Source organism: Lolium rigidum, chromosome 3, assembly GCF_022539505.1.
Source record: "Lolium rigidum isolate FL_2022 chromosome 3, APGP_CSIRO_Lrig_0.1, whole genome shotgun sequence".
NCBI classification, from domain to species: domain Eukaryota; kingdom Viridiplantae; phylum Streptophyta; class Magnoliopsida; order Poales; family Poaceae; genus Lolium; species Lolium rigidum.
Genome location: NC_061510.1, coordinates 35,333,590 through 35,351,375, shown reverse-complemented (window position 1 = coordinate 35,351,375; position 17,786 = coordinate 35,333,590). Strand labels below are relative to the sequence as shown.

At 48.2% G+C, this 17,786-nt stretch overlaps 1 protein-coding gene across 1 annotated transcript; it reads right to left on the bottom strand.

Moving 5' to 3' along the window:
- Positions 1-8,162: 8,162 nt before the first annotated feature.
- LOC124694650 (xyloglucan galactosyltransferase KATAMARI1 homolog) lies at positions 8,163-9,707 on the bottom strand. The gene has a single exon (XM_047227613.1). The coding sequence runs from the start codon at positions 9,705-9,707 to the stop codon at positions 8,163-8,165; it is 1,545 nt and encodes a 514-aa protein (XP_047083569.1).
- Positions 9,708-17,786: the final 8,079 nt, after the last annotated feature.

The following is a 17,786-nucleotide window of genomic DNA, read 5'->3' as shown; positions in this document are numbered from 1 at the left end:
CCGATTGCTAGAATCGACCTCCTTTTTATTGTATTGCTCAATGAAGGTTTACAACTGATTTGTGCTCCCCTACGGGAGGGAGTCCCCCTACTATGACTACGTGACATGCCTGAGGTGAGATCATAGCTTTTCATTTTTTGGGGCCGATCGCAGGGATCGGCCTTGCCACGTTCGTCGATTGATGTTGCTCTTGCTACTCTATCAGGCCGGTGGATAAGACCAGCCTCACCCCGTTTTTTGTAGCTTTGATACGCTCACAGCCGTCCAAACTGATTCCAAAGAGCGGCCCTTGGTCTTCCGCGTCCCAGATGTTCATGCCAGCTATTGAGATCTCAATCAAGTCATCTGCATGCACGACCTCCACTTCATCTCCATCCCATTGTATCAGGCATTGGTGCATTGTGGATGGAATGCAGAAGTTGGCGTGAATCCAATCCCTCCCTAGCAGGACAGCGTACGTGCTCTTGCTGTCCACGATGAAGAATGACGTAGGGATGGTTTTTCGGCCTACGGTTAGATCCACGTTCAAAACGCCTTGCGTCTCTGATGCTTGGCCGTTGAAGTCGCTTAGTGTGACGTTGGTTTTGATCAGATCTGAGTTAGAGCGTCCCAAACGCCGTAGCATGGAGTATGGCATTATGTTGACTGTCGCTCCCGTGTCAACCAGCATCTTGCCGACAGGCTGCCCATTGATATAACCTTTTAGGTACAGGGCTTTCAAATGTTTGTAGCTCTTCTCTCGTGGCTTTTCAAAGATAACTGGCCGTAGGCCGCAGTCAAAGTGCGCTATCGGCACTTCTTCGGTTCTTGGAGCACAAAACTCCGAGGGAAGTATGAACACCATATTTGTGCCAGCCGAGGTACTCGCATCGGCTTTTACTTGCTTGGGGCGCCATTCTTTCTTCTGCGGACGACTCTCCTCGTCCAAAGTTTGCTGAATTTTCACGGCCAAATCGGGCCGCGCTTTCCTCAACGTGTGCAGGTATTGAGCCTCGGCTTGCTCCAAGCTACGTAGCCGCTGAACCCTACGCTTTTGGGAGTGGCTGAGTCCATCAGGACACCACCTTGGCCGGTGGTACCTATCCTCTTCTTCATCTTCTGACTCCTCAAAGTCTTCTTCTTGAGATGACTCAGATCGTATGTTCTGAGATGGGAGAGGCCCTAGACGCTTGAAAACTGAAACTTCTCTTGCGTCCTTCTTCTGCTGTCTACACTCCGGGCAGTTGTCGATTGTAGGCAATCGGCTCATTCCTGAATCCCAGCAGTGCTTAAAGAAAGGACAGTCCCAGTGTCTATCCATGTCCTCCTGCTCTCTTGATTTCCCTTTAGCGCGGTGCTCATATCCTTCGTCGTCTCTATCATACCGACGATATCTTCCATTGTCTACGTCAGACCGACGATATCTCTCGTCTTCTCCGTCGTACCACCGACGTCGGTCATACTGACGCTCATACTTGTTAAGGAGATGCGCGGAGAGTGGTCGTTGATATCGCACGCTTCTCACTTGTTCCTCGGTGAGGTACCGTCTGTTGTCATATCGGGGCCGGTCGCGTGGGCCGGCCTCCTCCTTTTCTTTGCCACGGGAGTGACCGCTTTCTTCTTTATCCTTGCCATGGTGGTATACAGGCCCTGCCATGTTAACACCGAACGAGAAATCCAGTCGACGCCTCGCGGAGTGATTGAGTTCCACCATGTTGACGCCAGGAAATGGATGTGTGTCCACTTTCATGGCAAACTGCCCAAAGATCAATCGGCCTTGTTCTATCGTCGTTTGGATCTGCCGACGCAACTCTTTGCAGTCATTGGTGATATGGGTGAACGAGTGATGCCACTTGCAGTATGGTCTCCTGTTCATCTCTTGCGCCGTAGGGATTTTATGGCCTTCGGGTAACTTCAGCTGTTTTTCCTTAAGCAATAAATCGAATATCTACTCAGCTTTGCTCACGTCGAAGTCAAACCCTTTTGCAGGCCCTTGTTGTTTCACCCATTTGCAGGACACGGGAGCTGCCCCCCGGGCCCATTCCGCCACGACTACTTCCAGGTCCTCTGCAGAATCCTCAGCTTCTTCTGTCTCGACCAGGCCTACCGGACGCTTAAACTTGTCTTGGTACAATTCTGGGTGGCGCTGCTCATACAATGTTAATTTCTGGGCCATGTGCGCCAGTGAATTGTACTCTACTTGGAAAGCCAGATCCTTGATCGGCGTGGCGAGGCCCAATGCTGCCAGATCGACTGCTTCTTTCTTAATTAAACGAACCGAATAACATCGGTTCCTGACAGTCCTGAAACGTTGAAGGTATTCCGCCACCGTTTCTCCCCACTTCTGCCGCACCTGCGTTAGATCGGCAATGCCAGCCTCGGTAGCTTCTGAGTGATATTGAACATGAAACTGCTCTTCCAATTGCTTCCACGTCCGGACTGAGTTTGGTGGCAACGAGGTGTACCATCCAAAGGCTGATCCCGTGAGAGATTGTGCAAAAAACCTTACACGTAAAGGGTCTGATGCTGAAATCATGCCCAACTGTGCCAAATATCGGCTCACGTGCTCAATTGAGCTAGACCCTTCTGATCCATTGAATTTTGAGAACTCAGAGAGCCGATACTTGGGTGGTAGTGGGATCAAATCGTACTCGTCGAGGTACGACTTGGAATAGCCGATTGTTTTCCTCTTCGGTAGGATGCCGAACTGGTCTCTCAAGATGGTACTGATTTGTTCCATGGTATGAGCTGCAGGGACCGAGCTTTCATGATTCGTTCCGGTAGCATATTTAGCTAGCCATGCCTGTTTATCGGCGTCTGCTCCAGAAATCCCTCCTGCTGCAATCTGGTTCGTGCGCGCCAAGGTATTGCAGTCCGGCACGTATGTGCACACGTATCCATGTGGGATTTCTTTAGGTGGCTCATACAGGAATTGGCAATCGCCAGGATCGCCTCCAACCTTGTAGACGACGTAGGCCGGTGAACCCTACGGCTCTAGAGCTGCAAGCGCGAATGGCAGCGGCGGTCTGGTCTGGAACGGTATTTCTCCCTGGTGAGTCCCTAGGGTAGGTCCTGACGGAGAGTACTGATGCTTCATGATTTCCTGAACCACGCGAACCGCAACGCGCTCAAAAGCGTTCACCAGGCTCTCAGAATGACGGTGTAGAGAATGAGCCACCATGTAATTAACTTCCTGGCGCAGAGCTCTGGTGCGTTCCTCTGAAGGGGTAGACAGGTCTACTTCATCAAGAACGCCTTCGGGTGAGAACCCTTTCCACCTAATACCATGTGAACGGGTCTTCGTGAAAGAGCCGATGAGATCGGCTTCTAAGACGGCTTTAATCTCATCATATTTCTTCTTGTGCTCCTCGTGCAGATCCGTGTACGTGACCGGCTCGTCCGCCATCTCGAGCTGCAGATTTTGACATAGTTGCTCGTAGAAGGTCCCACCGGCGTGCCGTGAATGTGTTGCCTGCCAAAACCCACCGGCGAGCACCGACGAGCAACACGGAGAGCCGGGAGGCTCCCAGGACTCGCCGGAGGGCCCCGGTCCCTCGGGCGACAGCCCGCAATGCTCCGGCACACGTCCCGGCTAATGCAAGGGCGTGCCACCTGACCTATACCTGGTCGGGAAGGTGATGGATTGCTTCGATTAGTTTCCGCATGGCGGACACGTAAACATTAAATACGAGCCCGATCGGTTCTCGGGTTACCTCGTGAATCGGCTCAAAGAGCCGATTACCCCATGGTTCACGTTGGATTTACGATGACATGGGGATCCCGCTTTATCAATATCAAGTTAAACCAATCTACGACAGTCTAGGGTTTTCACCGCATAACCGGAACATCCTACGCGTAGTTGAGCCTAGCAGATACGTAAGATGATGGAAAACCAGTCCTAAAGAGGCCTAAAAACCAACACGAAGTCGATCCCCGAACAATCCCTCTAGGACTAGTAAACCATACCTTACGCACTACCGGATCGTTCAACCCGTTTGCAAGGCCTAACCATGCAGATATCAAACCAATTCTTGGAGAACAAGGAACAACTATAACGGATCAGATCTACTAAATAAAGAACAAGCAAGATGCTACCCTTACACCCAAGATAGGTGCAAAGGCAGCTAGATATTGAAGGGCAGCGTAGCTAAGCAAGCATATCATGAAAGTATTGACGTCAGCCTCAAAACATCCACGATAAGGGTATTACTCGCCATCAAAAAGGCTTCAGTACGAGCAACACCAACAACGAATAAACTGATACTGCCTAGATCGCAAGATGCGATCTAGGCAGCATGTTGCTTACCCCGAAGAAACCCTCGAAACAAGGGGTGGCGATGCGCCTAGATTGGTTTGTTGTGAACGTGATCGTCCTCCTTTCTCAATAACCCTAGGTACATATTTATAGTCCGTGGACTTTCTAATTTGGGAATAAACCTAACCGCGTACGAGCTAAACTCTATCTCTTAATTCTACCAAAATCTACCATAATGTACAAATACAAGGGCAATTTAGCCCAAACTCTCGTACAAGGCCGATTCAGAAACACTTCATATGCGTGTCCTCTAAAGCCATCTCAATCACGGCCCATCTCTTGATCCGGTTAAAATCTGGTGATAACAAATACATGCATTCATTTATCTCTAGTGAGATAACAACGTAAACATAAAAACCATAGTAGGACCTAAACTTTATGGTCACTTTCCATACTACCATGTTACTCCAGCTAATACACGCATTTCTCCTCACATGCCCTATCATAGTATCATCCCACTTGGATCAAAACTTGTACTCAAGAATGAGTTGCATAATATGTTGAAAATATAAGCAATTTTCTGCATAAAGTAACCAAGAAAATAATAGATAAAACATGGCTAGAAATAAATAAATCAAACTAGACATGCCATCTAACAGAGAGTAGGAGAAAAACACTATAGCACTATGATGTTAACTAGGAGAATGAAAAGAACATGCATGCTAGTGGAAGTAGACCCGTTCACGTTGCCGTTGTTGTCGCCCATGTCGTCGTAGAGGCTGTTGATGTCCGGGAAGAAGTCCTCGTCGGGGAAGAGCTCGTCCGAGTCCGTGATGAAGATGAAGTCAGTAGTCGAGCAAAGCGCTCCACAAAAACCTTATTGCCGCTCTCCCGTATAGGATCACAAGAGATGATGTTTCAGAGGCCTACTGTCCCAACTCACGGTGCACGCCGCAAGATGGGATGGGGAAGATCTTGATCGGCGCAAAGCTTTGGAAGCAGGTGGTTGTGCGCTTTTGTGCATGTACTTCTGGAGAGGGGCGACCTCTCTTTTATAGGCACACAGGAGGAGGCGAACAGGCTACGATGGAACGTTTCAGCTTCTGCAACCATTCATATTCCATTCATGCGTGGCAAAAAAAGAGAGATTGTCTCGGCTCGAGGCATTCCCGCAAACCGCGGCGCGCGCGTCGTGATGAGGTTACCACAAGTGGAGCAGCCCCCTTATAGGGTCCAAAACTCTCTAAACTAGCAAGGTGAAACTAAACTTTTGTCTCACCCTTTGCCTTGCATGAATGGGCCACATGGGTCTTTGGGATTTTCAGAAATTGTGGATTATATTGTATGGGTTGGGCCTATATTAGACAAAAGTCCAACACAATATACATATACTCATACATCAAACACAAACACAAACTGAAAATTGCAATCTCAAATACTAATCTCAATAAAAAACCAAAGATCCAACACAAAGGGGTTACATATAGATGGTCACAATCACACTAGTAGGAAAACGCTTATAGGTGAGATCTTAGTTATGTGGCGCACCACCCAAAAATGCGCCACAGAAAGTTATTTTGTGGCGCACTAGGCACGGTGCGCCACAGAAATAGCTTAATTTTGTGGCGCACCAGGAATCCATGCGCTACAGAAACTTGGTGGGGCCCACACCCTGCCACCCCCAATCATTGGTTTCACTATTTCTATGGCGCACTTGGTGGGGCATCTCATGTGACTCTAGAATATTGATAGAACAAACGATAGATAGATCAAGTTACTGCCACAAACCCATAATCCCGGGATGGACTACCCCATCTTTATCATGGAGACGAAGGAGATGATGTTGGAGAGGTTTGAGAAACGCTCAGGTGGCATTTTCCCATCCAATCTTTGTTGGTACAACCTCTGTTTCGTGGTTCGCCATGCTTTGAAATCGCAATTGGGACGATAAATGCGAAGTGAACGGCAATGGAGCCACAGAGGTCAATTGGGCTATGGTGGCGCAGCCAGGCTATCATCACTAGTAGAGAAAAGCCTTGCAATGGCTTGGCAAAACCTCCCTTAGTGGTGTGGTTTTGACACGCCATATGTGTCACGTCAATGGTATTTGATACATGTGGCGTGTCTGCAAATTTGACATTTGGCTCAACCCCAGGTGCATGGGTAAATATTTGGAAGATATTTATTGCCTCAAATAATCATATTTCTACCCAAAATGATCTCTCTTCAATTGATTTCCTCATTAACCTCTTGATTTTCGAGATCCTGGTGAGACAAGTAGAAAAGGTGTGCGCGAGTGCGGTAAAATGCCAAAATTCCATTGCTACTTATGCAAAAAAAAAACTCAACAAAAACACTACATAATTTGCACTCATAAACATCCTCAAGTGTAGACTCTTTCTCGCCCCCTAACAAAATATCAACTTGAGGAATAGGGTTTTCTTGTTCATGAAGCGCGAGGCGATAAAATAAACGAGGGCAACTACAATACCTGATTTAATTTAAAGATATATAATCATTCATTAAAGATATAGACTGCAATGCCTGATTTAATTTGAAGTCTTCCACACCTTTGAAGCTACATGTTTGTGTAAAGAATAACTAGCAAAGTGATACAAGTTATCAAGTTCAATCGAACGAGGGTTGTGAGGCGATTTCAACCCTATTCTTTGAAACTCAGCGACCCTTCTGTAGTAATTGGATATACAGTATGGCAGGACGGTATGGTGGGATACAACAGTGCCCATGGTTGTTGAAACATCTACAAATCCTGGATTCTTTTTCTCCGTTGAAAACAAAAGAGTACCGAAGTTAGTAACTCACAGTACAGTGGCACCGTACTGGTGCATCCCGCCTATACCTGGAAGAGGTAAGTTTCTGTATCATTTCTAATTTGTAATTTTCACGGAACTTTGGGTATGGCACGAGCAACCGCTGTACATGCGGTCATTACGGTGCCTGATTTTCCAAAGCAATTATTTATATTCTTCTTTGTTCGTATTATTTTCTTGGCTGACTTATGGAAAAATACTAACCCCTTAATATACACCTCCAAGAGTTGTTTCTTTTCATACCAAGAGATCTCATCTACATCATGCTCTACCCCGTTCTAGTCTAAGGCAAACCTCTTGGCCTCATGGCTCCTTCTTGGGATAGTTTTCAGACCTCGTCAATGGAAGGCGATGGCCACGAACCTAAAGGTCGTATCCTGAAGAAGAAGTGACACTCTTTAGACTACTCTGATCCTGAAGATGAAGACTGGGATGCCGTCTACATCAGCAAACCCATATATGCACCATCACCACGGGTGGATTGGATCACAGTTGAGAGGTTTTTTTATGAAGAGGATGCACATAAACCAAACGGGAAGGGACGGGTCGATGCTGTGAAATTCATTGCCACCGACCGCTAAGCTACCAAGTGTAAGAGATGTTTGTGCGCTAGTGCAAGAACCTACGAGGAGACGATGGCGTGCACATCCTCGACCAGGAAGCTCACTCTCAATGCTTGTATGCACATGAAACCTCAAAAGGAGTGGGATGGATTCTACTTCCACGACTCACCCTTCGTCCCGGAGAAGCTCGTCCCTAAAACCAAGCAATGCCTTCAAGCACAAGAGGTATTCTCATGCAGTAATTAGCCATAAAATGCACGAATCTTCCGTGCATAGGATAAAAGCATTTCTCTCAAATGCAGCTATCCTCAATTCCCGGCTTATTTGACTATTTCTCGGGCTAATGAGTAAAATGCTTGGAATGGAAAATGCAGTTGATAAACCGATATTAGAAACGATGCATGTATTTATAAGCCGATTGTTAGAAGGCATTTTAACTAAATGCTAAGATTCGAGTAAATACATGGAATGGAAATGTTTCTACACAAGGTCTATAAGTGTCGATTGAAAAAATAACCCATACTTGCTACTCTCCTATTTCCCCCGCCTGGAATCTAAACCTTGCCATGACGATGAGCCCAACGTGGTATCTATAGGTTGGACAGCCCCCGCTGCGTTCCTCCGCGCCGCCGTTACTTTCCCGATGATGCCGTCGACGGCGATGTCGAATGCGTCCCTCACAGTCTCCAGCTTGGACCTCGGGTCCGCGTACAACATCGTGGGGATGAGCCTGATGACCTCCTCCCGCATCCGCTCCACTGTCTCCGGCAGGATCTGCCGGAGCACCCCCTCGATGCTCACGTTGCCCGTCCGCACGTCCTCCTCCGTGATGAACACCGAGTACCTGGTGTGGTCCTCTGGTAGGTACCACTTGTACTGCAGGTACGCCGACACCCTGTGAAAGAACACCGGGATGCAGCCGGCGACCATTGAGTCGAATACCGACCGCCGCGTGTACGAGTCGCCGGGGGGCTGCAGGCAGAAGGTGGCCGTCTGGAACAGCCGCATTATCTTGTAGGGGGAGTGGCACTGGCTGCTGCCGAACGCGCAGCCCAGCTGGGCGCACGCGCCGGGCGCCGCCGTGCATTGCTTGATGATCTTCTCCCGGATGTTCTTCGGGTTGTCCGGCCGCGGCGCGCCGACGAACGCCATGAGCCACCGCCGCTCCAGGCCGCGCACCCTGTCTTGCCACCCTCGCACCTCGGCGTCCGACCTTGGGTGGAAGTACGTCGGGTACGGCACGGAGTACTCCCGCTCGTGCACGAGAGACGACTCCACCACGAGCACTGACATCTCCCGGCCGCCCGGCATGACGAGGAGGTCGGTACCCCAGTTGGGATTGATGTTGGTGCTCCGCCGGAAGTCCCACCCCGTCCTGCCGGCGACGAGAAAATGGTCGCGTCCTCCCGCGCGCCTCCACTCGGGCCGGCGCATGAGCCACTGGGTCAGGTCCACCGACGCGGCGTCCTTGGTGACGTTGTCGTAGCCCCAGTGGTAACGGACGAAATCGAAGCCGGCGTAGAAGGGGACGAAGACGGCGTCGGCGACGGATGACTGGTTGGTGAGGCACGCGTATTGCTTCATCCTGTTGTGGAAGATGGTGTCGAGCGCGAACTGGTGCGTGCCGTACCACCCGTTTTGGCCGGTGAACACCTTGTCGATCGGGTCGGCTAGCGGGTGCCCGAGACCGGCGTTGCTGACGAAGCCACACATGTCCGGCCAGTGGTCCTTGGTCTTGCGGCAGTCGCGGAGGATGTCGGCGTTGAAGCGCGGTGGCAGGTCGTGCACGTAGATGTACCGCCCCCGGCAAGGGTCGGCGCTGTCGCTTCGGCCACCGGCCACAAGCGGCGCCCGGCCGTAGCCAGCCAGCACCGAGAACTGGTAGTAGAGGAAGGAGATCCATCCGACGGCCACGAGCACCACCATGAACCGGAGGGGCGGTGCCGCGGCCGCCGTCTTCTGATCCACCGGCGCCTCCTTCATCAGCCCTTCGGCCCGTCGCCGCCGGGCACGGCAGCCCTTCTGTGCAGATTGGATCAGCTGGAAGTTCATGCAAAGAACGCGATCAGCAAAGACCATTACTACGATAAATGACGAAGTAAAGTGCAAACAAAACATCAAAGCAAGTCGACATTGATTCTAACTTTGGATCAAAGAGATGGCTGAAAATACATTGCGTGGCTCACCAGCTTTATGATCGAGTTTGCCACCACGCCAACGGGCATGCCGGAGCGTAGTACTAGCTAGCTAGGATATACAGCCCTACTCCCCATGATTAGGCGTCCTGATAGGAGGAAGACGAAGCCTCTTGCTGCTGGTGCTGCTGGCGAGAGTGAGGAGCTGCTTGCTTCTCGTCAACAACACTCTCGCTAGCTATAGACATTGCGTGCTGTGGCGTTATTGGAAGTAACTTGTACTGCTTCTTGGAGTATAGTGTAGCCTCGGACTACTAATTGTTGATTATAAATCTGGTACTGGATCTAGCCGATGCACATACTTGTTTTTCTAGTGCAAAGCGCGATACACGGCGTGCAGCTAGCGTTGACAGCGGAGTGTACGGTATACACGCTCACCTACATGCATGGTCCTCCACACTAACTACATGCTTGTTTAATGATGCTTAAGTATACTTCCCTTGTTTGACCAAATTACTTGGTTGAAGCTCTCGGTCAACACAAACTCCTATGCTGTACTAATCAAAATTGGGTTAACAAACTGAGTTCTGGCCGAATCCATAGCGCACACTCCTATATCTACAAGGTTAATGGACGGTTCCTCTTGTCATGGGGCAAGGTGTGCCCATTCCGGCTATCAATAAGATCTTAACTTATGAAATCTAGCCCCTCTTAGGGCAGTCCCAATGCGGATACGATAAATCGTATCTTACCCCTTGCCTTGTCATCAAGATACAACGCTTGATATCACCATCTCAATCGACCGTATCTAATAGTGGGCCTAGTCAGTTAATTGATTTGGTGTGGGATTGGCCCAAGTGCATCGAATGGACACAGCGATAGACCGAGGATTCATTTTCTATTGGATTTCGTGTCAAGAGTGCGTACCGTCCTCCTCTCTCTCTTCATTAATTCTCCCTCCACCTCATCATTTTTTCTAGCTAGCAAAATTAGATACTTCCTCCGTTCACAAAGCTTGCACGTATCCCTAGGTTGCCTATTTCATCAACGTAATATCAATTTTATAATACAAAAATTATATCATTATAAAGTAGAACATCTAAGCTTTGTAATGATATATATTTTATAATATATATTTTAAATTATATTGATAAAACTTACGACCTAGAAATACGTGCAATCCCTGTGAACCGGGACGGAGGTAGTACACTCCACGGTGAAGCATTGGTGTGCCCTTATACCAAATTATTTTGGTCGTCGGTCGGTTGCAAGTTTTCTCAAGCCACCATGGATTGAGCCGATTGGTTTGTGACAAGATGAAAATGATGCAGTCGGTTCCCGAACATCATCATGTCAAGCTCAACCACCATTTTAAGATCACCAATTTGTAATTGGTCCAATTACTAGAGCACGAGCAAGGTCATTCAAGACTGGATGACTCTATTCATTAAAATGTGCATTTCCCGTAATTCAAGGGATCAAACCTTATATATGCTTAGGTATAACAATAATGACCATGAAGTGTCAAGGAAGTGGCGAGGAAACAAGGAATAGAAGGAAGAAAAAATGTGACGAAGATACCGGGGTGGGGCAGGGGATGCGCTTCATAACCTGGAGTTCTGGCAACATCCGAATTATCCAGATCCAAATCAAGGGCAACTAGAAAGGGACCTAATGCATCCAGAAGAAGGCTACAGTGCAAGGAGATGCTAGTCAAGAAGATCTCAACACTCGCAGTCCTACACCCAGAAAATAACAGGGGCCCATATATCCCTTTGGACCCAAGACTTACCCATTTGGCGGTTATGTATGTACCTGAAGAGATAGAGAGAATAGCTCCTCCTCCTCCTCCTCCTCTAGCATGGAGTTTAAGATTCTCAAATGAATCATTTTTTCCTATACGATTCCATTGGACTCTGGAACGTCCAATGTGAGGAACCTTACAAAAGAGACCAATTTGGCTTGGAATTATGCAATCTCTCCACTTTCTTACATGTGTTTGTGTATGGATGATTTGCCCCATTGACTCTTTCTAGTTATCCCCTCTTCATGTCTTTGTGATCTTGTGTTATTTATGCTCGTTCCTTTTTGATGCAGCCCGACCTTCGGTCTTCACCGCATCATATGCTTCATCGCCAAGACGACACGCAAAGGTGAATTTTCTCCTTTATGCGTGCCTACAATCGCCTATGTGGAACGATATACTACTTCATACTCCGTCACATCTTGATGATAGGAACTCGACGACATGTACGGAGGGAAGAGAACATGGTCGTCCTCGACGATAGCTCTTCATGAACTTGTATAGGAGGTAGATGACAACCACGCTTGAATGTCCACTTGAAAGTCGTATACCCTATGAATAGCACAAGAGAAACAAGAGAACAATCAAAGCGTAGCCAATGTTCCACGGGATTAGCAAGGGGCCTTATGTAGAAGGAGGTCACCTTAGCAAGATGTCGGTGTGCTCTCATTGAGAGATCTTGTGTAGTAGATGTATGGGGTTGAACCCATTCGTTGACGCTCATCCATATGTCACGTGTACCTTCACACAACAAAGACCAAGCAAAGTATATGTGTGCGTGATAGGGGAGCATATCATCGATGACATGTCCTTTCATGTTCACAACACCGTTAGCACAACACAAATTTATCAAGAATAATGCATGTGCAAGGTCAATGTGTAAGAACTCCATATGAACATCTTCCAAATGTGGGAACACAAAAGCTCCAAATTGTGAGACGACCATGTTGTCCATCTCATGTAGAAATTCATTTTCATTGTTGCTCTCAAGGCATCGGAAAGAGAAATTGTTCAACATCCTTGAAGCAACAAGTGGAGAATTTGGCCAAAACGCATGAGGTAGAGTGTTCAAAATATCATCAACATGTGTGCACACAAACCATTGGAAAGAGAAATTGGTCCTCATATTTGGTGCAACACACAACATATCATCCAAAAAGTTCACCAAGAAAACATTTGCACAACCGTGCGTGCCAACAAACCAAATGAAAGAGCAATTGGTCAACTTGTTTGAGGCAACACCAACGGTAAGAATCACATCATCATGCTTGCAAAAGAACCACAAGAAAGAGAAATTGTTCGGCATGTTCAATGCAAAGCATGGGAAAGGTATTAGAGCCGGGTTCGATCTTGTACTCACTTGTACTATGCTCTCAAGAGCTCTCTTTGTCAACTCGTGCTCAATCGAGGTTGACATTTGCATTCTTGTACCTACACACACAATAGGCAAAGCAAAGAACGTGTGTGCATGGTATATGAACACATCATCCATCATGATGGTCCATCTCTTTTGCACATCACCATTAGCGTTAAGCAAAGCATCATAATAGATATGGTGAATATGCGGAGTAAACATGGGAACATGCTCAACATGGATATATGCAAAGTCTCCAAAATTTGAGAGAGCTATGGGGGCAATCTCATTTACAAGCATATTAACATCATTGCAAACCAAGCATTGGAAAGAACAATTGTTCAACATTTTGGTTGCATTAATGGGAGAGTATTGCAAGCATCTAGCACAAAACATGTTCAACATTTTAGCATCGTTGTCGACAATCCTAGGGAAAGAGCAATTGTTCGGCAAGGTTGTCACAACACAAGCATCATTATCATTATCATTGCAAGCAATACATGGGAAAGAGCAATTGTTCGACATATTGCAAGCAATAGGAGAGAAAGTGAAACTCTCATAGCATGGCATGGTGATATTATCATAAGCAACTAATTCCACATGATCAACAATAGATATATCACAAGTATCACATGGGAATGTGAAAGAAGCATATGTCATAACAATAGGATCATCCAACTCATGCAAGCACTCACAAATCATCATGTCCACTAGTGGGATCATGGCATCATCAACACCCATATAGGTACCTTTGTAGTCCAACTCATTTGAAGTGGGTGTTGTGGAAGAGGTAGGCTCCATGTGGCCTCCATGTTCATCTTCAATCAAGCATGGTGTGATAGCATCAACTTCATGCACCATGTACATCTTCTTTTCCGTGATCGACGTCTCGTCATCCATGGGACCTAAAGAGACACAAGGAAACACACTAGAGGTAGAGGGTAAGTTGTTAGAATTCGAAATGGCCTCACATGACCTATCAACTACCACTCTCATCTCACTCGGTGTATCACTCATATCCTCAATGTGGAGGCACTCAAGCCCATGTATAGTGGATTCACTCATCTCACATATAGTGGAGTCGCTCATCTCACATATAGTGCATTCGCTCATCTCACATATAGTGGAGTCTCTCATCTCACATATAGTGGAGTCCCTCATCTCCATGGCAATGACGTCGTCGATGTCCGAGCAACCTAGTAAAGAGGAAGACAACACAAGAGGAGTAGAGGTTAAGTTGTTAGAAATCAAAGCATCCTCACTCAACTCATGTGGTGTGTCACTCTTGCTCTCAAGGTGTTTGAAGTAGGATTTGCACTCGGCTTTATCTTGGGTGGTCATCTTGGCTATTTGATCATCTAAGTTGGCAAAGTAGGCTCTCATCTCGGCTTGTTCTTGTGGTGTCATTTTGGGTGGCTCTCAAGGTGTATGTATGGTGGAAGGAGAACTACCAAAAGGTCAAAACTCGCAAACCAAAATCGAGAAAATGGTTCAAGTTAGAGAATAACCGATATGTACTCACACACACACTCAAAGCACACGCAAAAAGGCTAAGAACTCTATATGGTGGTAGGTGAGGAAGTGGATAGCAAACGAAAAGAACCAAAGAAAATGTCTATTGTCAAATGTGGGTAAGATCCAAAGTCAAATGTCAAAAGCGGTGATCTATGTCAAGGAAACACGGAAACACACACAAGGAAGAACAATGGGGTTAGCGCGACCAAGGAAGTGAGCAAGTAACAAAGATGGTCCTAACGAAGACTATTAGCTCGGTGTCGCACCAACACAAGAGAGACCGTAGCTTGGTTGCATATGAGAGAAGCAACTAGATTTGCACAAATGCCACTCTTCTCTTTTCTCTCTTAGTGCTTACAAGCTTTGCACTCTTTTGTATCGGTGGACACACACTCTTTTTCTATTTCTTTTTCTTTTTCTCTTTTTTTTTCTCTTTTTTTTCTATGCTTAGAAGCTTTATTTTTCTCTATGTCACACTTTTTCTTCTTTTGTGTATCTTTCTCACCGAGCTTGCTTCGGAGCTTTGCTCAACACAACGCACACACACATCCGCTCACGGTCGTGACACTTGTGCAATGCTTCGCAACACTCGGAAAGCCACTCTCAATGGGATAGGTACACAAAGAAAGAAACGAGGCTACAAGGGGTGGGGCAAGTTATACCTATTGATGTTAGGCGGTGTCAAGCACACGAACTTGCGATGATCGAGGTGGTGTCGATGATGGTGTCGAAGTTGCGCCGGAATCCGGGGTGCCAAAGGTGTCGTCGCGGTGTTGGTGTAGGCGCGGAAGCGGAATAGACAACCAATGCACTCCAAATCGAAAACCGAGCAAATTAAGTCAATGCCCGAAAAGTTGGGTCAAAACGAGCGATCAAAAGTTGGGCTCCAAAAATCGTCAAAAATTAGACGTAGACTATGTGGAGTCGTTGGAGTATGTTGTTAAAGTTTGGAGTCAAACGGGCGCCGGAAAGTTGTCAAAATTTGGGGCAAAAAGATGGGTCAAAACTGGACGAATTTTGGGTCAGAAATGCGCGCCGGGCCGGAACTTCCGGTCTTGTTCCGGCCAAGTTCCGGAAACTGTCCAAAACTAACCAGAATGTTACTGTGAGCAAAATCGCTATTTCCGGAAGTAGAGCGGAAGTAGAGCGGAAGTTCCGCTTGGGCGGTACTACCGCTGTATTCGGCCGGAAGTTCCGGTTTTGGATTTTCTGGAGATTTTTCAGCGCGGATTGAGATCGATGCTGTGTCTTTGCTGCGCGTGGGTGAGCTCGATTTGGCTGGGGCTGGGCAGGCGCTTCGTGGCCGTGCGAGCTGCTGCAGCGAGCGGATCCAGGGGCGGCGCGCGGGCCAGCGAAGGTGAGCAGAGGGCGGGCGCGCGCTTGGTGGCAGGTCGGCGTTTGCTGGGCGGGCGCGCGCGGGAGCTGTGGTGGTGCGGGGCGAGCGGCACAGGCTGGTGGCGAGCGATGCGGGGCAGGGCGTTGCGCGCGGGGCGGTTGCTGGCTCGCTGCAGCGCGTGGTGGCGTACTGGCGTGGGGCGATCTGGCCTGGGCGTGCTGGGTGGTTGCGGGCGCGAGCAGCGCGGCGAGTGGGGTGCGCGGGCGCGGACGCCTGTGGAGCCGATCGAGCGGGGCGCGTGGTGGAGGCGCGGGGGCGAGCGAGGCGTGCGGAGCGAGCGGATGGTGGGCCAGGAGTGCGGGAGGTGCTGGCGGGCGGCTCGAGCGGTGGAGCAGCGTGGAAGCTGGCGATCGAAGTGTGGCGCGGCTTGAGCGGAAGCTGGATGGTGTGCTGCGCGGTGGTCAGGAGGAAGAAAGGGGTTGACCCAAGATTTGGAAAATTTGGTGAGAGCGGAAGTTCCGCTGGTTGGGGCCGGTACTTCCGGAAATACGAGATTTTCCAGATCTGGATCTGGATCTGGATCTGCGCGAACAGCACGAACAAGCACGAACTCGGGGCGGAAAACTGAGCAGAAAATGATGGATTTCGAGGGGAATAGGTGGATTTGGCCGGTGAAAATTGGAGGGATGATAGATCAACACCAAAGACAACAGATCTGTGGACCAAAACCACAAAAAACGCAACAAATCCTGAGATCCAAATTCGAGCTATTTTTTGGGGAAATTTTTTTTTTTTGGGAAATTTTTTGGGCGAAATTGGTGGAATCGGAGGGTCAAATCCGTGGCAACCTTTGCTCAGATACCATATGATGCGGGCTAAGCCCGAGGGTGTGCCCAATCTTCACGGTTTGACCCGGGTGAGTGTGATTGCGGAGGGGATTCGCGAGGAAGTGGATGAACGCGAAGAACTCGATACAAACACACGCACACAACACAATCGGTTTGTTCTCGTTGGCCCGAACCACCAACTCGATAGAAGTTGCAAGGAAAAGACCTTTCGGTAGAAGTCCCGCAAAAAGATCGACAAATCGAAGATCCTATGAATCTAGAAGGGTGAAAAGACCAAACTCAATAGAAGTGCAAGCAAAAGACCAAATAGGTAGAAGTGCAAGCAAAAGATCAAGATTGGTAGAAGTCACCAAAGAGATACAATAGGATTCGATAAGGAGCCCGGTGGTACAATAGGAATTAACCTAAGGTGGGGTTTCCCAAATCCACAAAGGGATAGTAGAGGCATAAGCCAATTCATCTAAACATCATCTCTCCTCATGAAGGTGGGGGTAGGTGCCTATTTATAGGTAAGGGGATGAAGGGGTAAGTTACAAGCCAAAGTGGGCCGAGATCCGGCCGAGGTTCGATGGGGCGGAAGTTCCGGCCGTCTCGGGCGGAAGTTCCGGCCATCGTGGGCGGAAGTTCCGGCCACAACTCTTCCGTGGGAGCGCCTTTGGTCTTGACAGCATCTGGGCGGAAGTTCCGGCCAGGATGGGCGGAAGTTCCGGCCTGGAGCGTCCAACGCTTCTTCCTCCTTCTCTTCCATGCTTCCGTGACATCGGCCTTGCGTCCTCGGGTCTCCATGGCATTCTCTCTTCCCTCCGTACATGTCGTCGAGTTCCTATCATCAAGATGTGACGGAGTATGAAGTAGTATATCGTTCCACATAGGCGATTGTAGGCACGCATAAAGGAGAAGATTCACCTTTGCGTGTCGTCTTGGCGATGAAGCATATGATGCGGTGAAGACCGAAGGTCGGGCTGCATCACTTTTCCCCTTTGTGTTCAACATCTACGTGGCTAATCTTGAAGATCGGGCAATCCAACATGTATCATAATGGTAATAGAGCCCAATATTGCCAAGATTTTAGCTCTTATTTTCTTGACCCCCTTGCCTGGCCAGTCTCTTCTTTTCTAGTCCATTTTTCTTCCCCTAGTTAAAATATACGCAAATTTGAATCTAGA